Source organism: Eleginops maclovinus, chromosome 18 (assembly GCF_036324505.1).
Source record: "Eleginops maclovinus isolate JMC-PN-2008 ecotype Puerto Natales chromosome 18, JC_Emac_rtc_rv5, whole genome shotgun sequence".
NCBI lineage: Eukaryota > Metazoa > Chordata > Actinopteri > Perciformes > Eleginopidae > Eleginops > Eleginops maclovinus.
In genome coordinates, this window is record NC_086366.1 from 23,863,740 (window position 1) to 23,891,423 (window position 27,684).

General features: G+C 41.0%; 1 protein-coding gene across 1 annotated transcript in view; it reads left to right on the plus strand.

Annotated features, from left to right (window-relative positions):
• LOC134879752 (unconventional myosin-XVIIIa-like) overlaps positions 1-27,083 on the plus strand; it is a 125,068-nt gene extending 97,985 nt beyond the window's left edge. The window contains 9 exon segments of the mRNA XM_063906248.1: positions 6,983-7,099; positions 8,187-8,270; positions 9,713-9,850; positions 11,905-12,090; positions 12,213-12,352; positions 14,055-14,099; positions 20,157-20,279; positions 21,771-23,285; positions 24,335-27,083. Of these exon segments, the coding sequence (XP_063762318.1) occupies positions 6,983-7,099; positions 8,187-8,270; positions 9,713-9,850; positions 11,905-12,090; positions 12,213-12,352; positions 14,055-14,099; positions 20,157-20,279; positions 21,771-23,277 (2,340 nt within the window). The 3' untranslated portion in view covers positions 23,278-23,285; positions 24,335-27,083.
• The last annotated feature ends 601 nt before the right edge of the window (positions 27,084-27,684 follow it).

Genomic DNA, 27,684 nt, shown 5'->3' on the forward strand with positions numbered 1-27,684 from the left:
GATTTTATTGACTTGAAAATAGTCATATTACTCTCCGCTAAGAATAAAAAACTGTTCCGTAACGAACCAACGGCTGGAACTGCGGCAACAACAAATACAGTTAAAACAAACAGCAGCAGTGAACGAGGTTTTATGTAACTGTCCAAGTCTGTTCATAGTTTATTTTCCACCAACGTCCCTTAAACCCGTTAGAATCCCTTAGAGCCCATACCAGGTTCCTGTTAGTGTTTACTTCCTGTCTGCCTTCTTCTGGTGAATTATCTGACCTCCAGCACTCTGTCTTTTAACCTCTTTCCGTCTCTCCATTCATCCTCCTTGGCAACATCATTATAATGCTTAGCAGCGCTGTGTTCAGCAGTATTTATAACCTCTGAAATGTTAGAATTGACCAATCAGAATCGAGTATTCAACTAAGCTGTGTAATAGTGTAGGTGAGTAAGTGCATTCAATTGCTGTTCTGAACTGAATGCTGTCTTCTTTGCTTTTTAAAATAAGTATAATGATTGATCAAATATTAGCCTTCTCTATTCCGGACTCCCCCACACCCCGCCGCCTCTCATCAGGGGAACACGCTGTCGTTAGTAAATGATCGTCAGTGTTGGTGTGTTTTTGAGGCTTTTGAGAGGCTGCACCATCTGTGGTGCAGAAGCAGATATGTCAAACTCTTGCCTTAAGCCAGAGATACAGTGGGGCAAAAAAGTATTTAGTCAGCCACCAATTGTGCAAGTTCTCCCATTTAAAAAGATGAGAGATGCCTGTAATTTTCATCATAGGTACACTTCAACTATGAGAGACAGAATTGGGGAAACAATCCAGGAAATCACATTGTAGGATTTTTAATGAATTAATTGGTAAATTCCTCGGTAAAATAAGTATTTGGTCACCTACAAACAAGCAAGATTTCTGGCTCTCACAGACCTGTAACTTCTTCTTTAAGAGGCTCCTCTGTCCTCCACTCGTTACCTGTATTAATGGCACCTTTTTGAACTCGTTATCAGTATAAAAGACACATGTCCACAACCTCAAACAGTCATACTCCAAACTCCACTATGGCCAAGACCAAAGAGCTGTCAAAGGACACCAGAGACAAAATTGTAGACCTGCACCAGGCTGGGAAAACTGAATCTGCAATAGGTAAGCAGCTTGGTGTGAAGAAATCAACTGTGGGAGCAATTATTAGAAAATGGAAGACATACAAGACCACTGCTGATCTCCCTCTATCTGGGGCTCCACGCAAGATCTCACCCTGTGGGGTCAAAATGATCACAATTTGGGGTGGGGGGGTGGAAACATCATGCTTTGGGGCTGCTTTTCTGCAAAGGGACCAGGACGACTGATCCGTGTAAAGGAAAGAGTGAATGGGGCCATGTATCGTGAGATTTTGAGTGAAAACCTCCTTCCATCAGCAAGGGCACTGAAGATGAAGCGTGGCTGGGTCTTTCAGCATGACAATGATCCCAAACACACCGCCAGGGCAACGAAGGAGTGGCTTCGTAAGAAGCATTTCAAGGTCCTGGAGTGGCCTAGCCAGTCTCCAGATCTCAACCCCATAGAAAATCTTTGGAGGGAGTTGAAAGTCTGTGTTGCCCAGCGACAGCCCCAAAACATCCCTGCTTTAGAGGAGATCTGCATGGAGGAATGGGCCAAAATACCAGCAACAGTGTGTGAAATCCTTGTGAAGACTTACAGAAAACGTTTGACCTCTGTCATTGCCAACAAAGGGTATATAACAAAGTATTGAGATGAACTTTTGTTATTGACCAAATACTTATTTTCCACAATCATTTGAAATAAATTCTTTAAAAATCCTACAATGTGATTTTCTGGATTTTATTTCTCATTCTGTCTCTCATAGTTGAGGTGTACCTATGATAAAAATTACAGGCCTCTCTCATCTTTTTAAATGGGAGAACTTGCAGAATTGGTGGCTGACTAAATACTTTTTTGCCCCACTGTATGTTCTGCTCCTCATTTTCTGCCTGTTTCACCCTGTTTTCCAAATCTCTCTGATAGGATCTTTATTTCCCCACACAATATACTCTTTACATGTTACTTTCTTTCTCTTCTTCTTATCTCAGCCTCTCATAATCTTTTAACCTTTTATATTTTTCTGTCCTGGCATGACTTTTTGTACTGTTCCCATGGCAATCTGGTTCCACTCTCCTTCTTCTCTCCCATATTTCTCCTGCTATTCATTTCACCCTCATTCTTACACTCTAAATCAGTGAGGTTTATTTTCTTCTGCTTTCTCTCCTGCCTGTAAAAGACAAATTACTGACCATTGAGACTGCTTGTAACGTTTTGCTGAATCAAATTTGAACAAGACGTGGCCCTTTGGAAAGTTTGAATATGTGAATGTAGTGTCCACAGTGAAGTGAAGGGTGAAGATAATTGAGTTGACACAGCTGCAGGTCAGCAGCAGAGGATAGATGGAGATTGGAGGCTGTGCGGATAAATTATGCACTCCCTCCAATTCAGTAGTTATTCTTTATTTGTTTTTAACCTTCTAAACATAAAGAAACATCTGATAGGGATGCATATTCCTAAACAGGGTTTTGTCTAAACCGGGTAACAGGGGCGCTGCGCCCCTGTTACATTCGGTGTGCGCCCTCATACCAAAATGCAGTTTTTCCCCGTAACATGTTAAAGTGATGCCAGAAAACAATATTTCAGTTGGTCCAAAACTGTATAATTACTCCAAAAATATGCAAATGATGTCAAATAGAGTGCCAGACGGCAGAGACAGCTTTGTTATAACAGAGAATAAATAGGGGATGGATGTCCGGTGGGTCTGCCGGTGGACGAGTGGCAGGCAGCAGGCTTACACTGAAACATGAGATTTCTGAACTACATCCTGTCTTTTACTCTCCTTTTTTCTGTAGAGGAAGTAAAAAAACTAACTCTGGATTTATTTGTTGTTTGAGGTCCAATATATGACTCAGCAGCTCTAAGACATGAAGGAACTATCATCATCCGCTTCACTCTGATGCATTAATCTCACCGGAAAGTGGACGGGGCTGTAATTTTGCCCCCCTGCTTAGACCCTAAAGTATTCCTGTCTTTTAAATGAACGGAAGAAGAAGTTAGACCTTTATTGCATTTCTTAGTAAAAGGGAACTTATGGAGTCTGGGATGTGCCATCAGAATATATTATACAACACTTCTGATCCATAATAGAGGAATAAGTGCAGATGTGTTCGTGTACCTCATCGAGTGTATGCAGGGATTACTTTTTTATTTGTAAGCTGACCCGCAAGTAAGCATCACAAGGGCGACAAAAAGCAATGAGATCTTTCCGATGGATTTTGAAATATTGCAAAAAAATATTATTATAATATTATTAAATAATATAGATATTCTGTGAAATGCAATTGCCCGAAGTAAATACTTAACGTTGGTTTATAAATGATCTACATCACACTCTCATAACTTCATGAAAACATCGCTAAGCTAAAGGCGGTTAATGTTTGTTGTGATTATGTTTAATACTATTATTATTATTATTATTATTATTAATAATAATAATAATAATAATAATAATAATAATAATAATACATTTTATTATCAGGTGCTTTGACAGGTCCTTAAAGATGCTTTAAAAAGATACAAAAATAACACTTCAAATATAGTTTCTCAGACTTTATCAGACACTTTGCAAATGTCGTTTGAGGATGCATAGAAGCCTTATTAGTAGGGTTATGAGTGACGTATTTTCTTTCCGTAAAACAAAACCTTTAATCTTGCGTCAACTGAAGAACCAAAAATATGTTCAAATGTTGACGTAAAGACAAGGGTAAAATGGAAGTGGTAAAATGCTAACTCATTCCCGTGTTTAAGGTCTCATTCCTTAACTGCTCTTTTGTGCCTAGCAGAAGACAAACACACATCATAAAGTGCTCATAGCAATACTCCTAATGATTAACTACACAGAAAACCTCTGAGCACCACTCGCCGTCCTCCTGTCCAGCTAAAATCACGTTGCTTTTGGTCCCATGTTCTTTATCTGAGAGAGGGTATCAGGGCCCCCTTTTTCATCATGCTACCATTTTGTATCGGGTTGTTTGAAGCCGTGTAGAAGTATTTCACATCAGAAAATACGGACCGTGAATGCAACCTAATTGTTTTTACAACATGCCCGATCCGTTTGGAAGGTGGGGGAAGAGGAATATTGTAGAGACGAGATGAAGGTGGCACCAGCTGTTTGTTTTCAAATGGTGTCTTTGAGGATGACCTCTGTGGCACACACGCTGCATGCTGGGAAAGTAAGAGCCTGCCAGAACCGATGACAGGAATGGTTATTACATAAATGGAGCCGCGGCCGCATCATACACTGCAATTCAACCGAGATAAAATCATGCAGATAACATTTCTTTCAGATGGTCTGCCGTTTTTTGGCCATTCTCCCGCCGTTTCTATTCCCCGTAATTGCAGTGTTTTGAGAAAATTGTCTTGTGTGTTTTCGACAGCTTTATTTTTTCCACAGAGAGACATGGCAATCTCAGAGAGGGGAAAAAAAGAAGTAAAAAAAACAAAGAGAGGCGCCAGATAATTGGGCTGAGATTGCACTGACAGCCTATTGTTAAATGTGTTAAATGAAAGTTTGATGCTTTAGACTGTCATGTTTTTCTGAAGCGCCCATCACAATATTTGAAGAGCCGGAGTTGCTTTCAAAGCTTTTATCAGCACTCTGAGGCCAATGGTGAAAAAAAAAGGAAAAGGTAAATGAATTTGCCCCAGATTCCACAAGGATATTTTTAGTTACTGAAGAACACCTTGGTATGACCCAGCTGCGGCTGATATTAATAAAATAGATAAGAAATGAAAATATCTAACCCTATTATTCAAATCCATATTCCAGAAGCTGTAGATTGCGTCATTTTGTTGATTTGTATATGACGTTTCTTTTGGGGGGGGGGGTTATTTATTTTCAGGCCGCTATTGCTTTTATAAGAGGGTTGGGGTTACACAGGGGCAACGTTATTTTGTAGTTTACCAAGGTTTGCAGGCACTGACCCCGTTGTAGATTGTCCGCTAGCTCTACCAAGCAGGCAAAATTAGCATTTTAAATTTTTTTAAGATCTTTTCTGTTGGACACTATCGCCTGTTTTTAGAGAGACAGAGGGCGTTCTCGAGTTGGATTCCAACCTGGTTCCTCTGCAGCAGGGACTGAGCCTATTTGAATAGTTACATTTTTAAGTTACTGAAGTACACCTTGATATAATCCTGATATTAATAAAAATAGATAATGCATGAAGAAATTAAACCTTATAATTGAAATCCATATTTTTAAGCCGTCTTTAGATTCCCTCATTTGGTTCATTATAGGGTCATTTTGGGGCCAGCAGCACCTTAAGTTTAGTGACAGTGTTTAAAGGGGGAGAAAGAGTGCCGTCCTAGGCATGGACTGAGCCCATTGTATATTGTAAACTATAAGGCGGCCCCTTTTTGCAGTCAACTTCTTTTTAAAAGTTTTTTTCGGGGCCACTATTGCCTTTATTACAGAAATACAGCTCCAGAAAAAATTAAGAGACCACTCCAGATTTTTCTTAAATATTTATCTCTACATGGCAGCCATTCCAGTGTCTGTTGAACTCCAACACAGAAATGTTGTTAGTAGTTTATAGAATACAATTAAAAACTAAAAATAATCATTTAACTTAAAAACAAACCTATACAGTAAAAAAGGTGGAGCCAGAGGGTTTGGATTTCAGCCTGGGTCCTCCACAGTAGGGACATTTTTTTTTTTCTTTTTAAAGATTATTTTTGGGGCTCTTATTGCCTTTATTAGAGAGGCAGAGTTAAAAGGGGGGAGACAAAGGGGGCATCCTCACGTTGAATTCAAACCTAGGTCCTCCACTAGAGCGACTGAGCTCATAGTGCATCAGCTTCTAACTCTGCCAAGTGAGCTTTACTACATGCAGTCCTTTCTGCATTAAAACGTTTTTTTTATGGGCTAGTTTAGCCTCTATTAGAGAGTGACAGTGTTGGAAGGGGGAGATGGAGCTGATGACACATGTAAAGGGACCTCAAGCCAGATTCAAACACTAGTACATAGGCTGCCAGCTCTAATCACTGAGTGATGTGGCAGCCCAACACACGATTTCTTAATAAGATAGGTGGCACAGTGTCAGCTCTGCCTGTCCCTGACTGTTCATCCACTCTCTATGTGCAAATGGATTCATTAGCCTTTTCACAAAGTCACATTAGTCATCATTTATTAATCCTTGGCTCTGCACCACTAGCCTCTCATTCTCATATATATTACCCCTAGTCATTACAGCAATAGGATTACTTCAGCACTGTCCCTCCCCTCAACTGGAGGTACTAGCTAGCTTTTAGCCTCTAATTGGATATCTCGGTTATGACTGGGACCTTTAATAACCCTTGTCATGAGAGGAGAGGGGGGGGGGGGGGGGGGGCTGTGTAAGAGCTTATAAGGGGTCTCGCCTGACACCAACCTCTCTGCACACCTTCAAAGTCAAAGCAAGGCTCCAGGCGTTTTACAACCTGTTTATGGAGATGATGCAAGGAAAATGTATGGATTGGCTACCAAAATGTAAAGCAGTGTATACTCCAGAGTGCATGGTATACTGCCTCTACAGAGGTGTGATTTAAAGACTCATTTATGTGCACAAAATAACAAATTGTACACTCGAATGAAAAATGATAATGAATATAACACCAATAGAAATGTATGTTTATTAATGTGCACTTGTATTAATTTAAATAAATCTTATTTTCTAAAGGGGATCATGTGATGAAATTCTGCATTTTTTGTATGCGTTGTATAATAAAAAATAATTTAAGTTGTGGAGCAATATGTTTAGAGACTGTGTGTGAGGCCAACAGCTTTTTTGAATTGAGGTTTCGTATCCGTAAAGTGATTTGGTTTTGTTGGGAGAAGGTGGCATTTCCTTATCTAATTTTGTCTGACATAGTTCCAGAGCAGCTGGGCTGACTTATTATTTGGTCTGTGTTGCAGCTGGAGGAGCAGCTGAGCCGCCTGCAGAGAGAGAAGAACGACCTGCAGTCCAGGATGGAGGAGGACCAGGAGGACATGAACGAGCTGATGAAGAAACACAAGGCTGCTGTGGCCCAGGTCTGCTTTCTGCCCCTGAAAATCACAACCACCACCAAAGGCTTCTGTTTCCTATATGCAGCTTGATTCTTTAAATGATTATCACATTTCATAGAGTGGAAATACAAAGAAATTAACAGAAGTTGAATCAAGCGACTTGATTTAGCCGACATATTTTAGTTTCTCTGTGATTGTCAGAGACTTCAGGTTACCCATAAAACCCTGATCTGCACAAGTCAACCAGAAGCAAATTTATTTCTCATTTATTTGTTCAGAAACTTCCCTCAATCATGTAAAAACATTGTAGCTTTTACCGCAGATTTTAGATATGTCTCAGGAAGTTAGCTTAAAATGTTAGCAAGTTAGCTAAAAGGCCATTTTATTTATCCTGTTAATAAATATGTTGTGAAATAAATTGGGTAATTTTATAGCTTTAATAAAATAAAATAAATCAGCTAGTTTTCCACATACAGTATGTTCAATGTTATTTTGCTAAAACACATCGTTAGCAAAGCTTAAACCACCAACGCACATTTTTTGTGGGATCGATGTTCACCATATACATCCGTACCAATTGAGACATTTTTGAAAGAAGTTGCATTAGGCTATCTCTTATTCCCCCCTTCCATTAATCTAACTGTATATGCAGATGAACAGCAAGGGGGGAGTGGAGTGAAAGCACCTCTTTTTCACTGCTGATGGATGAAGAGTGATCTGCTTCTACTGGCTCCAAATGAGTCCATCCTTCCTGTCATTATTGAAACAGCTGAATTCCCCGTGGGACGCGCTGTAGCAGAGTGCTTCATCTACTGTGAAAACCACTCGTCTCAAATGTTTCACTCGGGTCATATTGAGATAAGATTTTATTGATATGCCTTCTGCAGACCAAAAAATATCTTGCCAGCGGATGTATTTGTCTAGGTAAAGTCATGATGATGTCATCATGTTTTATTGGAGCTAGGTGAAGCTTTTTATTGTTTTGTTTTGGATTTATTTTTCTGAATTTTAGCTGCATGTGCAGTCTGCAGAGTTGATGCACTTGTAAAAATTAAGTGCTCCTGCAGTTTCATGTTGCTCGCTGACTTTGCTTCTATCTTTGTGTTTTCAGTCGGCCCAGAACCTGGCTCAGATCAGTGACCTACAAGCCCAGCTGGAGGAGGCCCTCAAGGAGAAGCAGGAGGTTCAGGAGAAGGTAGATGCTGGTTTTCTGCCCTAAGCATACCATCAAAAATCTGTCCCCTTTCAAAAGTATACAGGACGTCAGAGGGTGGCCAGTAGGAAGTGTTAGTGAGCATTAAAGTCATGTCGCACATTGTAAGGCTTTAAAGGATGCTAAATAACAAATTAGAAAACATAATTCATTGATCTTATAAAGATGTGTCAGGGTTTGGTACTATAGCAATGAAGAACAAGGTTGAGAACAGGATCCACTTTCCCTCCCCTGACACCATCTAGAGTTTTCTCTGCTGCAGTGCCCAGTGCTGAATCCCATTTGCAAACTTGCTAGAATGTGCAGCCCTGCTTCTTTTGCCTTGGTCTATTAACAAAAAACAACCCTTGATGTAATTGATGTGTCATTCAGGTAGGATTGGCACTGGCAATATGTGACACAGATGGTCTCCCAAGCTCAGACAAGCAATAATGCTGAACATGCTATAGCTGTCTTCCTCATAATGACGGCTGCTGCTGAGTCTTTTCTCCGTCAGACACAGCTGTACATGTCAAATCAAACTCAGCAAAGAGAAAGCGGTGATTAGACCCCTATCTCCGACCTTTTTTCTTTACTATGAAATCAACATCTAAAGGTTCAGTTTCAGGGCACGTATCTTTACTGAGAGCAACAGAAAATGCTGCAACTTACCTAAAAGAGAAAGAAACCAACCATACCTCACCTCTCTCACCTTCCTTTTGTTATTTTAAAGTAGCAATATAAATGATTTTAATCAGACAAATTATGCTTGTGTGGTTAGCATAGAGCCGGAGTCACTATGTGGTTAGCCTAGGTTTGCATAATGACCGGATGCAGAGGGGAACACCTAGACTTTCTCTGTCTAAAGTTTGACATATACTGTAAGTCCAAGTATATTGTCATGTGGTCGGTTGCCCGTGCTGGTTATATGGGGATAACATCCTCACCCCAGGTCTGAATAAAGCTTTAAATATTTAAAATTGAAAAAACCAATGATCTGTCTTAATGTCATTGTGACCAAAGAGGCCATAGGTTTTTATATATAATCAGTAACAGCAACTGATTAGCTATTAGAGAATTTATAACTGAAAACATCAACAATTTTCATTTTTTTGAATCAATAATTAAAATACCAGTTTGTCTTTTGGTGATTTATTTGGAGGAAATGTTATGTCGCCAAAAATAAAGGAAAATAAAGGAAATAAAGGCTCTAAGGTCATACGAATGAACATCCATAAGGATGGGGAGTTGTCTTCAGAGCAGAGTAGTGCTACAGGAAGACAGTTGTACCACTATAAATAAAGAAAAGTAGTGTACCCAGGACAGAGCCTTGTGTCACGCCTTGAATGTGTACCTTGAGACGAAAAGCTTTGAAATAAAACCCTTTTTTTTATTTATGAGTAAGCATGTATAGACATGTAAAGTTGTGTATGTTTGTGTCTTAGCTGCAAGGACTCCAGAGCCAGCTGGAGTTCCAGGAGCAGTCCATGGTGGAGAAATCTCTTGTCAGCCGGCAGGAGGCTAAGATCCGCGAGCTGGAGACCAAGTTGGACTTTGAGAAAACCCAAGTCAAACGGCTGGAGGTGAGAAACGAAAACAATGGTGGGGGAGTGCTGGTGTTGGTTAGGCAGCTGTTCGAGGAAGCTTGAGCATGCCATGGGAGGAGGTCGTGGGGTGGGGGGGGTAAAATGTACCGCAGAGACAAAGAAATGTCATGTTTAACTGATGGTAAATGCCACCACATGTAATGTACATGACCACTGCCAGTTAGCATCACGGCTTTTGTGTTTATTTTCTGATTTTGCTGGAGACAAAGAGCACAGGTGAGGGATAAAGGTTACCATCTGCTCACTCCTAGGGACAAATTGAAATCCTCTCGCCCACTGCTAAAATGAACCTGTGCTCAGTTTTGCAGGTTCGGTTTAGTAATTACTAACTGTGCAATGTGCTCACCGCCAGGCAAACTCCCTCTGCTTCTCGCCCTCCAAAGGCAAAAGATTTATTTATTAAATGTGATTTTTTCTTTGTTTGCCTGAGGTGGAATATGCAGAGTTAAGAAAATACACACAGTTAGACTTTGCCTTGCTTTTTGTGGGATTTTTATGGCTTTTTTCTTTTACCAGCATTTTAAAAAAGTAAGGGAATATTTCAGAGTGGCATAACTTATCAAAGCTGGAGGTAGCAGAGCTCAATCAATACAGATGTGAGGAGGCACGGTACAACACCCACTCAGAATGTGAAATATAGACAGGGCTTGTGGCTAATGCAGGAGCTAACTCGATGATGAAGTACAGTATGCTGCTGTCATTGATGCACAGACTGAAGACAGACTGCGTATAGGAGTCAGCTGTTGAAACATATGTGATGCTAGTCCGCTGCACCACTCCAATGCATCATGGAATCTAGGGTTGTAAAAAAATACTCATACTGAATTGATGCTCAAGAGCACTATTGATTTCTTATTACTGGTTTACATTCATGGATTAACTCAGTCAATACCTCATTTAATTTGCAAAGATAAACCCCTTTCATAGTGGTGCTATATTGTTTAGTGTTACAGGGACTGTGATAAATGTAATGATGTGTTCTTAATACTAGTACTGTTTTCTAATAGGAGCTGTAGTCAATGGTCATTTTCTGCCTCTACTCTGTTACTACTTACATGCTTTAATGTTTAAAAGCTCTTTATTTTTCTCAGACTGCCTGTGCTGTAGCACATCTTTTCACCCTCTGTCTGAAACCAGAGCCCAGTCTTCTCTGACTGGTTAGCTGTCCTGCTCTGTTGGGATTGGTCTATCGCTTAGAGATGTTCCGCGACTAGCCTATGACTTACAATGTGTTGGAGTGCTAGCCAAATGGAGAGAAAGTTTTAAATAATAAATAATAGAAGAAAGAGATATAGATATCATAAATGTTGCAGCAGGGATTTATGGTCCCTTTACCAGTCATAGCACCACTTTTTTTTCTAGTGTAGTATCTCACCAAATATGGTATTTATTCACATTACATTTGTAATAGATATTCGTTTTCCTCTCAGGATGAATCGTAATCATTTTGTAGATCATCTAGCACCATCATTAGGAATATATTTCAAATTGTCCAGTTATTCTTCTCCGGGGAGACATGAAATAAAATTCTGAATGTCATGAGTCTGAAGGCTGAGTCTGAATGCTAACCGGAAGCGAGAACATAAAGTCCAGGTCGCAATTATTAACCTTCAGGCTAAACCACCTGAACCACTGACCCTCTGATTGTTGGATCCCCCTGTTATCCCCTGAGCCACAGCTGCCCAGTAATATACCAGAACAGGGTGTGCAAGGTGTTTCCGGATGGCCCTGTGTAAATGTGTACTGTCCAAATGTGTGTAATATACAGCCGCAGAAAAAATTAAGAGACCACTTCAGCATTACCATTTTCTCTTGTTTTATTATATCTAGGTATGTCTTTGAATATTGCATCCTCTGAACTACTGACAATTTTTATCTGTGTGGGAATTCAACCAACACTGGAATGGCTGCCATACGTGTAGAGATAAAGATTTAAGAACAATTTGGAGTGGTGTCTACATTTTTTCCGCGGCTGTATGTATGGTACCAGTGTGAGCTTATGTTGATCCTTCTTTATCTTTGCCGCACAGAGCCTTGTAGCTCGCCTCAAGGAGAACTTGGAGAAATTGACCGAGGAGCGAGACCTGCGCAGCAGCGGTGAGATCCGAGAGAAGGAACAAAACAAACGGCTGCAGAGACAGATCCGCGACAACAAGGAGGAGACGATCGAACTGGCCAAGAAGGAATCTGAGGCCAGCCGCAAAAAACACGAGCTGGTAAGGACAATAATGAGATTGCTTCCAACAATTATCCATGAGCCTGCAACGCATCCAGCAACAAGCAGCATTGATATGGTCCACCTCTGATCCCAGCCCGCTGACTCTCGTGTCATTAACAGGAAATGGACATCGAGAGCTTGGAGGCTGCTAATCAGAGCCTGCAGGCAGACCTTAAGCTGGCCTTCAAAAGGATCGGTGACCTGCAGGCAGCCATCGAGGACGAGATGGAGAGTGACGACAATGAAGACCTCATCAACAGGTACAAAGAAATCACTGTTAGCTTGGATCTTCCCCCTCTGGTTATATATGGAGAAAAAATCATGGTTTGACAAAGTAATCCTCGCTCAAGGATCACTGACTACTGTTTCTATTTTTCAACTCTCAAACAAATTTCCCAATTTATTTTTCAAAAAATGAATTGGAGTTTCCTAAATCTCCCCTCTGAGACGAATAAAGGTATCCTGATTTTTTTTTGAACAAATATACAATTATCCGCAGATTTGTCCAAGGTGTTTTAAGGCTTATCATTTGGGTAATTGGTTGCAATTTCCATCCTCTGTGCAACATTTTTGCTAACATTTTAAATAACTGTACAATGCTGTAAAATGCAGGCAAACATCTGGATTCTGACTTGCATTCTATGTACAGTTGTTTCTTCTACTCTTTTGGAGTATCTATTGAGAGCACTTCTCGCTGTAAATGCTCATTCTGCCATATTAGGATACTAGGATGAAATAGTTACATCAGCTTCCTGTTGTATCTGATTTTGTGACATGAGCAGACTGAAATCAGTCTTACGTCTGTGTGTAGAACAAAGCTTTGACTTAGATATCCAGGTTCCATTGTGCCTGGAGAGACAACAAAGCGACAACCTGCTCTCCACCTGTAACTGTCAAGCAACGCTAAAGCCTGAGAGGAGTTACATAAACACACATTTTTACATTTCATAAAACAATGTAGATACAACATGTTAATTAGTTAGCTGTAGGTGTCTTGAAATCCAGGTTTTTGGGGATATATTGCAGAAATAAGATCTATGGTTAATACAAGCGTTATAAAGTGTTACATTTTGTTCCATGACATAAAATATGTCAGTAAACACCCCCCTGGTGAACATCTGAAGCATTTATGTGTTTTTAAAAAGGTCAGTAACAAGTGAGACTATTTAACATCAGCAAGTCAAACATAAACGTTTTTTAGCTTAGCAGTGACATGAAGTCATGCGACGGCCATGTATGTCGTTTGTTTATAGCCAAATCTGTAGTAGATTATCCTACTGAAAAGAAACATGTAAATATCATAAACATGTGTTTCCCGAAGATCTTATTTTCTGCGATATTCCAAAATCAAATGTAAAACTCTGATTGCTTTTCGTGGAGGGAGCCCTTGGGATGCTTACTCTCGGGTCAAACTAGAGAAATACTCCACCACTCTACTAGACGAGGGAGTGAGTGAGCCACACTGAAATGATCTCTTGATAAAACATCTCTCACGTTGTATTATTCACAGCCAGGATAAAGCCCAGTCGCATGCTGAGCCTTACAGTCTCTCACACACACACACACACACACACACACACACACACACACACACACACACACACACACACACACACACACACACACACACACACACACACACACACACACAGAGTCAGGGCTATCGTCCCTCTCCTTCTCTGTATGCAGTACTAGAGCAGGATGAGGTGGCATGCTGAGTCCCTTGCACACCGTACAGTCAGTTCGCCAAACGCAAATCAAAAACTGGGTCATCATAGCATCTGCCATGACACACATATTTGTAGAGATATTTTTAACCATCATTCATTCAAAGCATTATTTTGATTTTCTCTCATGTTTTACATATTATTTTTGTCTTAATTCTTATGTTCTGTTTTCCTTTCTGTTGTCTTCTGTTTTTCTTTTCTTCTCTGTGCCTCCACCCATCATCACCACGACCAGTTTGCAAGACATGGTGACAAAGTATCAGAAAAGACAGAACAGAGCGTGAGGAACCTTGACTTGTGTTTTTTTTTTCTTTCGCCCCGCTGGAAATGATGCAGTATTCTCCAGTCTTTGAACATTTATTCGAGAGGTTGATATTGAAGAAAGAGAAAAAGGTTTTCTCTGGGTTTAGATATGGTCCAGTTAGCCCATCACTTTCTGGCTGTCACACTGTTAGAAACGAGCTGATATTTGAAGGAAAAATCCCCCCCTGACAGCAAAACTAAGAATGATTTGGAAAGGCTCCTTGGCCAATTTTGTTGTCTGGTGATTTTCATCTATTTCAAGACATCAACTTTTGGTGTCAAGCCCTCAGAATCAAAGAGGATGGCTCAGTTCCAGATGCACACATGTTCAACATCTCAAATGCCTCATGGCAGATGCAGAGATACAGTAAATCCAAGACGGGGGGGGATTTTTCTTTTGATGTGTGAAGGCTCGGGGGATAATGCATCATCAACAGTGCTCAGAGATTCCCTTGTAACACACAGTTTACTGTTCGTTGCATGCCTTCACATGCTGCGATGCATGAATACCACTGACAATACGTTACTCCAGTCCCAGCATGAAACCTCTCCTTCCTCGATTCTCTTTAACCGCTTTGCAAAGCTTTGAATTGAAAGGCACAGGGTCTTGATCTCTCAAGTGATCCCCCTGGAGGCCGAGATCTTCCTCACACTTCTCCTACACACAGCCGGGGGGGTGTGTCCAGCTGTGTTTACCACCTTGGTCTGAGGGCATCATGTCAGACTTCACGGTGTCATGTATAAACAGCGGTCGCCGACGAGTCCACCTCTGGCTCCCGGGGGCCACCTTTTAATATTTAATCGGCCCGCTCCAGGGCTGGATGTGACTGTGGCTCGGCAGTGACTGCCTTTCCGACAGGGAGACAAAAAGAGTGTGTTCCTCATCCATCTATGACTCGCACCTTGCTTAATAATGCAGAACGCTCAAATGTCGTACAAAAAGCTGACTTGCTCACCGGGCAAGTAGCACGCATGCTGCGTTAACCTGTGGCCCTCAGCCAGTCCGGTTTCCTGTCAGTGTGAAGGGTTATTCATCAGAGCTGCAGGAGGGGGGGGGGGGGAGGAGGGGGACCGGCTGTTGTCAAAGACACCAACGTGTTTTTGTAACTGGCTGTTTGCACTGACACCTCTGAATAATACAGCTCATCCTTTTCGGTGTTCAGATAAAACATGCATTTCTATTTCCGTAAATAATGTAGCTATACATTCAAATACAGTGTAATCCAGTTTGTGTAAAGCTGTATGAGCCATCTAATACAAGAGCCCTTTTTGCTTAGTTTTCTTTCCAAACATAATTTACTTTGTAAATGACAAATCAAGGGCTATTTGTAAACTTCAGATTTGTATTTGAAATATTCCAGACACTAACTTGTGAAAGTCAATATTGATTTTGTGTAAATACAGGGCTGTTCTAGAGTCGCACCAATATTTAAAATGTGCTTGTTTAGCACAAGTTTCTAAATAAACAGCTCCAGAAAAAAGAGACCACTCCAAATCGTTCTTGAATCTAAATCTCTACATATGGCAGCCATTCCAGTGTCTGTTGAACTCCAAGTAGTTTATAGAGTACAATCAATACAATTAAAAATTCATTTCACTCAAGACATTCCTATAAATAGTAAAACCAGAGAAACTGATAATGCTGCAGTGGTCTGTTTTTTTCCAGAGCTGTAAATTCAAATGTGGTGGTCCTTGTTCCTCAATACTGCTCAGATACTGCTGCCTGTCGCAGACTTTAAATTCAGTAGCAGGATAAATGTGTTTACTTTGGCTCGGCCGTCAATCAAACATGTTCTCAGACAGCCAACAGGGGCTTGGAGGATAAAATGATATCACTGATGCATCTCCAAAGACCTTCTCTATTACTTAAAAAAAAATCAAAAGTGGAACTCACTTTACCCCAGATATTTGATTACACTGAGGAAAGGCTTTTGTAGCTTCATGTGTCATCTAATGAATGACTGTTCAAAGTCACTGCTCTTGACAGTGTACGTTTCACAGCACAGATGAACTATGTTACCTTCTCTTAACACGCAGTGGCTGAGAGGATGTTTCCTGACGGTCTTGGAGACGATGCATATGCCTGTCTGCGCTACAAAGCCACAGGGACTTCACTAGGTCGACAGTTTCATATATCGGAGGCATGAACAGAGTCGTTGGTAAGACCCAGGGACACAGAGGAGCAGAGCAGAGCAGGAGGATCCATAGAAGCTAATGATGAATGTAATAGTGTGTAACAGAGACGTTCAACCAATGGCGGCAGAATGTCACAGACAATTAATGTCTCCTCAGCACTGTGTTTGTTTGCTTCCCCCAGGCTCTCTGCAGGGCTTAACTAATGGTATGGTGGTCAAGGACATAAATTGTGTTTGACACCATGTGTGAAGTGCGCAATTGTATATTGCCCACAATGTGGTTTTGGTTGTAGACCTGTGAGCTCTCTCTATGTGCTCTGAATGTATAACAAAAGCACACCGATAAGAAGGTCCTGGAAAATAATGACACAAAATATGAAGGCTCTTTTAATGAAAACTAAGCTATTAATCGATTAATACTGAACGTCGGTGCAAAACATTTACTGTCAACACATATAATTTATTTTACTACAATATTTGCTGGTAGCATCTCTAATTTGATGACTGTTTTAAGGCAAATGCTGTGTCTCAATTCAGATTCTTCTCGTAATACACTGCCATGGCTTGGACTGTAAACAGAGTGTGTATTTCAATCAGGTAGTGTTATCTGAAATGCACACAGCTGTCTGCTGTGTCATATTAGTGTTAGATTGCTGCAGCTAACAGCGGCTATCGACTAGCTGCTCTTAGCTTGCTAGCTAACTAGCAAACAAGAATGTTGCTAGCAATGTTATTGTTTGCGGTTGCAAATCATTACAGACTGCTCAGTCAACCCTCTAACATTTATGATTGTTTTTTAACTCTATTATAGTGGTACGTTTATCGAATACAACAACAACAAAAAACACATGCAAAACATTTTGTTTGTGGTGTTGACAACTTTCAACAGTTAGCAAAGATAGCGGTTGTTCAGTATGATAAGTGTCCAGCGTTCTACTCTTCTTTGTGAATGTGTAGTTCACCATTCAGGTACTCAAAGTGCATTTTGAAATACTTCGCACTGGGACACACTTATGTACTCAAAATACCAACAGTACAGAAGTATGCAAATTGAGACACAGCAGAAGTGTTTTTGGCAGCCTTACCCTTGCCACACACTGCCTATGACTGTGTGGTACTAGAACACAAAACATTGTAAACTGACATAAAACAGTCCAGGCCAGGCAGCAATTACCTTTCCTCTGCTCAAAACATATTGGGCATAAGCATTTCAAGTTCAAAGCGTTGCTTACCATGACCCTCTGAAACCTTTAGTTTAAGGAGAGTCGCCAGTGTCACTACGATTACAGGGGAAAATAACCTCAGCTGAGCTTGGTTTCCCCAATCTAATTTTCATATGTTCTCGAGGTAGGAGTTGTTATTTTTAAACAATTGTTGCCAGTTAACACACAGGTTATAAAGGAATCATGTATAAGGGCTCCAGATAAGAGTTGACTCAACAAAACTTGATGAACACACAAATCCTTGCGAGCCTTTAACTCTAAAAAAGGGTTTGCAGAAATAGTTACTTATTCAGTTATGTTTATTGATTCTTTTCTCAAAAGTCCCCAGTACCAGAGATGGACACTTGACTGCTCTGTCATCATAACAGTAGGATTGCATAATAGTAGAGGCCTGATTTGAAAATCTAATAACAGCTTAAGGGTTGGTCACCTCCCTCCTGTGCTTTGGCATGAATGCTGTCCTAGCATTACCGCCCAAGGTTATTGTATTCCATAAAAGCTAGTAAGACATGGATTTGGATTTCACTGGGCACGCCATTATTTTAAAAAATAACATTTGCAATAACATGTTGGAATTATCATAGGTTTTAGTGGGCCTTTGTGAGCTCTGAGTGCTGGAGAAAAGAATGTTTTTCTCTCTCTTCCACTGCAAGATGGGAGGCTTTCTGAAACGGATGCAGAGACGTTGAGACACCCCTCTGATGTCTCTGTAGGACTATTAAGCTGTAACAACTTAATTTCACAGCAACACACAAGCACTGGGCTTTGACGACACTTAATGAGTGTTGCGCTCTCTTCATCCGTGTCAAATTTTATGACAAACCCTCTCTTTTTTTTTACTCCGTGGCTCGCAGTGGTTGTGAATGTGTAATGATAATTGAGAGGGAAACGGCGCAGTGCCCAGCTGTGTACCAAATCATTCCGTCAAGAACGGAAATTACTTGTGTATGCATATGACTGCGTGTGTGCGCAGGACTGGTGATGAAAATAATTATCAGATGAAAGGTATATTTGGACGTTTTCTGCCACTCCGTTGTGCAGCTCGGCAACTTCCTGTTTTTTCCCCAACAACTGATTGTCTTGATGATATTGATAGGAATGGAAGTCCTCTAATTTCACAGGGTTTTATTTTGGTGTCGCTCTTGATTTACGAGGTATATGAAGGTATATCCTGATGAAGGCTGTTCACAAAGACAAATATAAGTATAGAACAAACCCGCCAAAATGTGTCAATTTGCAAAAAAAAACACTAAAATATCTAGATGTCAGGAGTATATTTACTGCTAAAGCTTTTGTTAAATGTCCAATGAAAGCCAGGTGCAGCTCCTCTCAGAGAATTGTGTGCTCAGCTGATGTAAGAACAATTTAGGTACCTAGAAAGTGCTACTAAATCTCTTTACTATGGCCTCACTTTACCATTTATTCTTTTACGTCAGTGCATTTCAGCAACAAGCTGTCATTACAACACCTCTAGTAGTGTCTTCAAACAAGCATTGATTGCACCATTACTCCCAATCTCAGTCTGAAACCACATTCTATTGAACATTTATGTCTTAAGACCTAATTAATAACGGCTTGTGAACCAAAACATATTGAGAACACAAGATGAGCTTGAGCGGAACACAAACGCGAGTCTAAGTATCAAACAGCAGGGGAAGAAAAACCTGAATAACTACAAATGATTTGATGTTTAGGGGCATAACTGAAATGCAAGGTGTCCATTGTGTAATATTGCTCAATATGGCGAGAGAAGTTAGTGCCTTTCAAAGGCTGCCACTTATTCTGGTACTCTGATAAAGGCTTTTTTATACCAAAACACGAGTACAACCAAATAAAATGGTAATCTGAGGCCAAATATATAAAGTATCTTCTGAAAATCGTTCTGAAGTGAACGCCGCTGATTTAGCATAGCACGTTTTAACAAGAAGAAAACCCAATATGCAGCCAAACTACAGATATCATCTTTAATATTCAATGCATTCTTCTTGTTGCCAAATCGTGCCGTCTTCAATACCCACAATGTAACTCGGGTCAGAGATGCAGGTGTGTTATGCTAGTAGCTATGGCTCTGTGATACTAAACATTGTATGACCCCTTTACAGCAACATGAGTGATCTTACAACCAGGCAGGTTGTCAGTTTAACCCCAATCATTCAACCATCTTAACTATATTTCAAATAACAAGAATAGTTCCTATATTCAGGCTCTATCGCTGGGTCTTGTTCCTGTCAAGGTGCTACTGGGGCTCTGAAGTAGTTGCTGGGAGAGGTAAATGTAGAATGTGTGCTGGGTGCCTGAGATGCTAACTGCAGGCCCATGAAAGCGCTCGTCTAACAGTGATGGCAGTACGAAGCTGCTGCGTGGTGAGGCATGTTTGTGTGCTTACTGGGGCTTTTTTGAGCATGTGCTGCCTTTTTATCCAGAATAAATGTCACAATCCTTCTTTGCTTCCGCAATAACACTTACAGCCTGTTCTTCCTTGTTTGGATCCACAGCTACAGAGAAATACAGGAACTGTTCTACCAGTGTTGTCTCTCCTTTCACACTAACATTTGTTTTGCCTTTTTCTCTCCTCTCTTGAATGACAATATATGACGGTTTTTCCTATTCATAACCTCCTCCGCATCTCTCCTTTGCTTCCGCTGACTTGTTCTCCTGTCTCTGACTCCTCTCCAGTCAGGGGGATTCAGACACAGACTCTGAGGTGGAGGACCGTGTAGACGGGGTGAAGTCATGGTTGTCTAAAAACAAAGGATCCGCCAAAAACCTCTCAGATGACGGCAGCCTCAAGAGCTCCAGGTCAGTACAAAGGCAGCTGATATTACTAAGCAGTCTACCCATTTGACTGCTTCTGAACTGTGTTGGGATGTAGTAGTTTGAATGATCTTACCCAGAGGAAAAAATGCAATAGCAGCAGAGCACTTGGTTGAAATAAGGTGGGAGCTATTACTTAGATGTGTTCCAAAGCCGCTTTGTCTTTATTGTCGGTGAAAAGGAGACTTTTTTGAGGGGAGAACCACCTCCATAGTAGATTTATCGACATGCCCAATAGCCAGCTGGCGTAGTCTACCTGAGCCGCTTGCTGAGATTAATGAATGTGTCTGCCAGCTGACAGCTTCCATTGCCCCAGATTTGTCTCCTTACCAGAAGATTTAACTTCACTTCCTCAGCTGAGCTACTCCCAACTTTAAAAACTTTTTGAGCTTTTAATCTCTCTTAGCAGCATGTCCCCACAGACAAACAGTGACCGATTCCCCAGAATTAGCTTTCAAATTCAAGTGACTTTAATGTCACTCTGTCTTCCAATTTGCACAAGTATATTGGACATTGTGTCAGTCCTTCACATATAGACTGTTTTTTGTACAAAAGCGAAGGCAAAATTCTAATACAGGCACTGCCATCTTGACATTCTGACGACCAGAATGTGCGCAGTAGTAAAACGAGGCCTTAGAACCAACCACAGCCTGTTAGCATGAGCCACCTAGCTGCTACATTAGCATTAGAACAACTATTATCATATTAACCATATTATCTTTCTAAACACTTTCATAACCAAATTTATGCCTACTCATAGTTATTATTTAAAAACGTCAACAGTTTGTCTGCTGACAATAAAATGAACACACAGTGGTCTGATAGGGCAGGCTAGCCTTAGTGTCAGTGGATATGCGGCTAAGCTAGCTAGCGACATGTTTGAATTATGCATACAATCACGACATAGAAATTTAAAGTTAACTCTCTCTACATTTCAACTCTACGTACTGTAGCAAGTGTTGCTACTAGATTAGAGTCCTTTGTCAAATCGGTGAGATTGAAGTTTCAACCTTAAGCATTTACTGTCGAGATTTAACGGATAAAACTCAAACTTTGCCTTTCAATTGGCTGGATGAGTGTTTGTTGCCATTATGCCAAAGTGGGCTAAACCTCTATATTACTTCAAATTGCATTTGTAATGGATTGAAGTCATGATTTGTCCAATTTTTCACCATTACTCTGGCCTTCATCTGTCATTGCTGGGCAATACTATTATTTTGATGTCTTTACATTTCAATGCAGGAAAGAAAACGTTATTAGTTCATTATCAGTTGCCTACAGTTGTGCTCTCTTTTCTCTGTCCTTCATTGCTCTACTCTCATTCTGCTAAATTTCATGACTTTTCTATTTTTATCGTCAGTTTCATTCATTTGTTTTTATTCTTTTCCTTTACTCACCTCCACTTGACCTCATCTCTGTCATTTTCTCCCTACCTGTCTTCTTTCCTTTGTCCTTTCCACTGTGGCTTCTTTCTAGATATGCCTCAAATGTAGACGCAAAGGAAGGGAAAGAGTGGAAAGAGGGTAAGGAATGGAAAGAAGCCAATAAAGAAGGCAAAGAGGTAGAGTCGAGCAGGCCTATGTCAGTGATGAGCTCGCTCAGCTACAGAAAACGCTCCAACATTGATTCCATCGGGGGCAAAGGGGAAGCCCTCTTCAGTGCCCTCAGGGAGAATGCAGACTCAGAAGACGCTTTCCATAAGGGTAAACCTAAGAACTCAGATCTTCAGCATGACTCAATGAACTCCAGGCGGAAGTCCCAGGCAGAGGATACACTGAAGGACAGAGATTCGGTCATCTCACAGGCCTATTCAGAGGCCAACAGCCGAGCCAGGAAAGGCATGGATAGCCGCTGGGGGGACTTTGACAAAGAATCAGTCGTTTCATACGCTGCACCAAGTCGGGCCTCAACGCGTCTTGGATTGAGCCCCGAGAATGACGCCAAGTCCACCATCAGCTTAGGTCTATCAAGCCCACTGGGACGTCACCAAAGCACCTCGCGCTTAGATGAGAGCAGAGGCGGGCGCTCAACTTATGGTAGCAGTCCCAGCAGCCCTTGCTTTAGCCGACGGACCGGCGGTCGAAGCCCTGGGAGCGTAAGCCGAGCTGAATCCCACATGTCCCTGGCACGCAGCTGCCGCCTGAGCGAGTTTGATGTTGATATTGACGATAGCAGAAGCGTGGCGTTTACCGAGAGATCAGCATACAGTCCTCACTCGTCCACTGGCCGCAGTGTCTCTATGCCTCCACCACAGGCCAGACCATCAACTACCGATAATGACCCAAATGATATCTTAGATATCAAACCAGTCAGTCATCGTAATTATCTTGACCCTGACCTGGAGAAAGCCATCAACGAGGTTCTGAGTTTCAAGCCTATCAAGTTTAAGCGTACGAGCTTAGAAGACTCTGAGGCTGACGAAGACAAATCCAGGAATGATAAAGAGGACAGCAAAAGTATCCGCAACGGAGACGTTGGTCGCCCTGCCAGCAGTCTAAGGCGTTCTGCCTCAGCAGTGGACTGCACAAGGGCTCCCCGCAGCGGCACCAGCTGCAGCACTCGCCACCGCAGCAAGAGCAAAGGCAAGAGCAAGAAAAAGAAGAGAAGCCACAGCTCAGAGTCCGAGAGCTCAGGAGACGACCGTCGCCACAGGAGCAGCTCCAGGAGCAGCTCCAAGAGTAAGTCCAAGAAGTCGAAGAAAAAGTCCAAGAAGAGGGCAGAAACTTCGTCGTCTTCCTCATCGTCTTCGTCTTCAGATTCTGAATCGGACTCGGAGTCGAGTTCCGGAGCTTCCACCATTTCCTACCGTAGCTCCAACAGTGTGAAGAGGGCCCCGGTACGAAAGGCTTCCAGCCCAGAAGAGGAAGAAGCAGAAGAAGCTAGGCCACCAAGTGAGGGCCTTAACAAAAAGGATGAAAAGAAGAGAAAAAAGAGGGTGGACAACCTGATGTTGAAGTACCTGTACCGGCCGGACAGTGACTGAGGCAGGCAGTAGGTGGCTGCCTGAGATGGGCTTACCTTGAAGTGTGTTTTTCAAGCATGGTGTGACCTAACCAAAGACTTTCCCTCAGGGATCAGAATTAAACACTTCAAAATTCTAATTTGGGGTTTTTTGACGATGTGCCTGAGGCATGCCGACCATTTTTGATGTTTACTACTCCACCTACTAAACAGCCTCTATGGTTCTCTTTTCACAAGCTCAGTAAGGTTTTCATTGAGGCTCTCTGGAAGCCGGGGGTTGTGAATGTTTTCCCACCATGAAGTGTATTGGTGAGAGGCTTTATTCAACGTGCATGTTAACTCGGCCCTTAATCATTCCCAAGATGTCACTTTGATTTATGGCCCTAAAATAACATGAGTCAAATAAGAAAGGCCTTAATACATTTCCCCTTTCAGCCCCGTTACTGCAGTTTTAATTAGACCCCGTGCATTGATTTACACCAAATAACACTTTCATTTGATATGCAAGGTTGACAGTAATTACCCCTAGTTTGCAATATTTACACAGTTTGATTGTTAAATAATGCTAAGAAGCTTGGCTACGCTTTTTGTAGACTGCTGAATGGATTGTATTGTTCTTGGTCATTATGATAAATAGAGATGAAGAAAAAAAGACCATGTCTGGATATTGGTAATCATTTGTTTTATTTTCTAATTCAGTGCAGCTGTTTCACCTGAGTATTGAATCACGTTCGTCACAATACTTTGAATAATAGAATGGTATCCATTTATTCCCTCAGTAACCAAAAGATCACAAAACACTTTTGCATGCTCTGGTTGTGCCATATTGCATGAGGTGTATTGCCCACTGGAGCTAAATGGAAAGCTGGTTCATGGTTGTTATGAGAGCTCAACATGCTGTAACACAACAACACAACCTTACCAACCAGTCTCAGCAACCCTGGATTGACTTACTTAAGGTCTCCTCAACATCAGTTATTCATTTTATATGGCAGTGCATTGAGCTCTCTGAGACACCAAACTGTCCTTTACTCACTTTCTCGAAAATAACATCAGCTTCTTCCCAATCTTTCCTGTAGCACCGCTGGCCGAAAATACTACTACTTCGATAGGTCTGATGAAGAGGAGGAAGAAGAAGAAAAAGAAGGCGGCGGGGCGACCCAGGGCTCTTACTCCCGTTACAAATACAGCAGCCAAATGAAAGAGGACGACGGCGAGGACAGGCCTTACGAGACCTCGTCGTAGTCCTCGCTTTCAGCACCCCACCTCTGAACGCACCCCCCCTTCGCACTGTGACAGTTTGTCTTGCATGCAAAGTTGACCACGATTGCGGTCGCAACCACACACTAAATAACACTCACAGAGCTTCCTACAGTATGGCAGATCCTCCCGGGATTGGTCATAGTTTGACAAACTCTCATCAGTCTCTGTTCAGTGCACACACAGCAGCTCCGTTATTCACCACTCCACTTCGCCGGTCGCATGCAGGCAGCAGTAGCTCGGCTGTATGGTTGTAAGTGAGCCAAAGAACTTGAGGTTGAAATGATAATCTTTGTCTCTTTCACGCTTCCTCTCTTCTTAACATATATTACACCACAATAATATGTATTGCCATAGTACAATGTATTGCCAAAAAGCCTTTGTTTCAGTACGTGAGCACACTGTTTTACTTATTGCCAATTGAGTCCTGAGAAAAGTCCCAGCAGCCTTTTTTTCCCCTCCTCGATCTTATTTCCATTTCGAGTTTCAAGTGCCATCTGATGTTAGTGTTCTCCTCCGCAGCTGTGGCATCTCATTCACTGCTGCACTGTATGCTCTCATCATCTGCTCACTATCTGTTTGCCTGAGAAAGTTGTTCTGCCTTTTTGCTGGTAAATGATCTCATCCTCAAAGGGGAGGACGATAGCGACACTAACTGTTCTGCTATAAAAGCATTTGAATATTTTTTGTGATGTTTGATAGATTTGTTTGCAGAGGACCGCCGTAGATCAAATTATTTTCCATGATGTTTGAGCTTACCTCTGCAAAAAACCTTGCCTTACTTTGAATTCGACTTGATTTTACTAAATAATTTCCAGAGTTTGTGGGTTTGTCCTTGTGCTTGTCTTTTTACGTGTCGTCTGTGTTTTGAGTTCACGCAGCTTTCCTTTTCCACTGGGAATGTACCTGACTTTGGGCACCAGTCATTTGTATGGTTTCCTCAACCAGCATGTTCTAGGAAGTAACTGGTGTTATTCTATATTTGTCTTATAGTCAACAGATGACATGGGAGGACCAAAACCAACAATGTCTTTCGTGGACCTTTAGTATTTGTGACTCAATGTTCTGAGCGCAAAGGTCCTGCAACGTCTTTTTGTCATTTCAACCATCATCACTACTCTTAGCCCAAAGCTATTTGGTTCCTTTCCTTTAAAGGCTTACACAAATACATTGGGATTTTCAAAAAGGTTCAGTCATTTCCTAAATTGCTAGCCACTGTAGTTTTAAACTGACTGACACAATGCTAGTAAATGATAACAGCTCAACTAGCTTGTTTGCTAACTGGACAATAACATTTTTCACATTTTATACTGGACATAGATGTCCTAAATGGCCAGCCACTGTAGTTTTAAAGCAACTGGGAAGCTTATTAATAATAATGGTTGAACTAGCTTGTTTGCTAACTGGACAATATTCACATTTGATTCAGGACTAATAGTCTTTTCCAAAAATATAATTCAAGCAATTTTCAACTAACACCTAGTACAACCTTTCCCTCCATAGTGTGTAATCCACATTCTTCTACTCTTTGCCTCTCAGTTAGTTTAGTTTCATGATAATTCATCAAGTACTGTTAAGTAGTTTTCTGAATTTGGCGCTAGCAGCTAGAACATTAGCCTAGCTTACAGATAAGTCGGCAGGCCCTACAATAGGCCAGAGTGATGTCATTTAAACATCATTACATATACCATTATCACATTTCTTTACAATGTGCACTGATTCTGAATAAGTGTCAGCCCTCCCAGCCTCTTATGATAGCTTTTGCCAGCAGCTTGTGATATTGCTGCTAAATGGAGGAAATTGGGCTGTAAGAATTGACCAAAGTTAGATGTAAATCATCCTCTAATTTCAGTGTTTCCATTGACATTAACTGATCTTTCATTGTATTTTCATGATAATATAAGACAACTGTTGAATATCACCAGTCCTCTCCTTCAAGCCTCATTGTGTACATTACTTCAATAACTGGACACCTTTGCAACCCATAATGTGAAATCATGTTCAGTGTCGATGAGGCCTGCTTATTTGTCAGGTTTTCTTTTTTTTAACCCAATGATGCCTCGAAACAGCAAGAGAATAGGAACCTGCAATTTCATGGCTGCTAAAGTGTTACATCCCAAGCTTTATTCATCTGTCTGGTTTTTGAGGAGCATTTAAGTATTTGCGAAACCTTTTAAAGTCCAGGAGAGCTTGACGTGGCATTTGGGGCTGAAAAAAAAAAATGTGTGGATGTTGTTCATCGTGGGAGAAGTTGTTATTCAACTATACATGCTTTTTTCTTATACTCATGTCTTCATTTTATTCTCTATGCAGACAACACAAGTGTGGAAATGTGTTTTTGATCTTATTGATAAAAGTTTCTCGCTTCAACAGAAAACAAAACAAAAGCGCCGGCATAATATTGCTGACTGCACACCGTATTTATATATAAATATGTGTATGATTGATGCTAGCTTTGAAAATAGTCCATGTTTATTTTCATTATTGAACAAATTGACCACTTGTTATACATTTTGCATTACAGTTTAATATATTGTAAATAAATGATGGTGATTGTTTTAAAATGCATTGAGGACTGGATTTGTGAGTGAATATGTGATTTTATATGCCAACCTGGAAGTTAGCATTGCAGGGACTCCCTAAATAAAAAGCAATGGGATTTTCGATTTGGGATACTGAAGATAATACCAGCAGAAGTAAATAGCCCTTGCATAACTTTACTTCACCACCCCTATTCTAAAATCAGCCAATGTTCGGCATGATGACCTTTATTAGTCTCACTTGTTAGCAACTGCGTTTTTTTATGACACATACAAGATTCAGCAATTTACAGGTGGGGTATTAACAGACTTATTTTGTGTCTTAGAACAAAACATTACAATTTCTTAAGATTAAGATCCTAATTCAGGAATCTATCCAACAACTAAAAATACAAAAATGGCCCCACTCGAAGACAGTGAATGCCTTAAAGGGACATTAAAAAAAACATAGATTTATTTATCTGTATTTTCATGGTAAAAAGGCGTTTGTGCAAAAAAGCTGAGCTACAGCCGTCCAGATATCAATGCATTAAGGTGCATGCAGCAAGGTTTCTACTGTGTAGGAAAGCCAGTTTACATGATGAAGAGGTTTCAAAGTGATAAATACAGGCTTCCTTTCCAAAATCTTC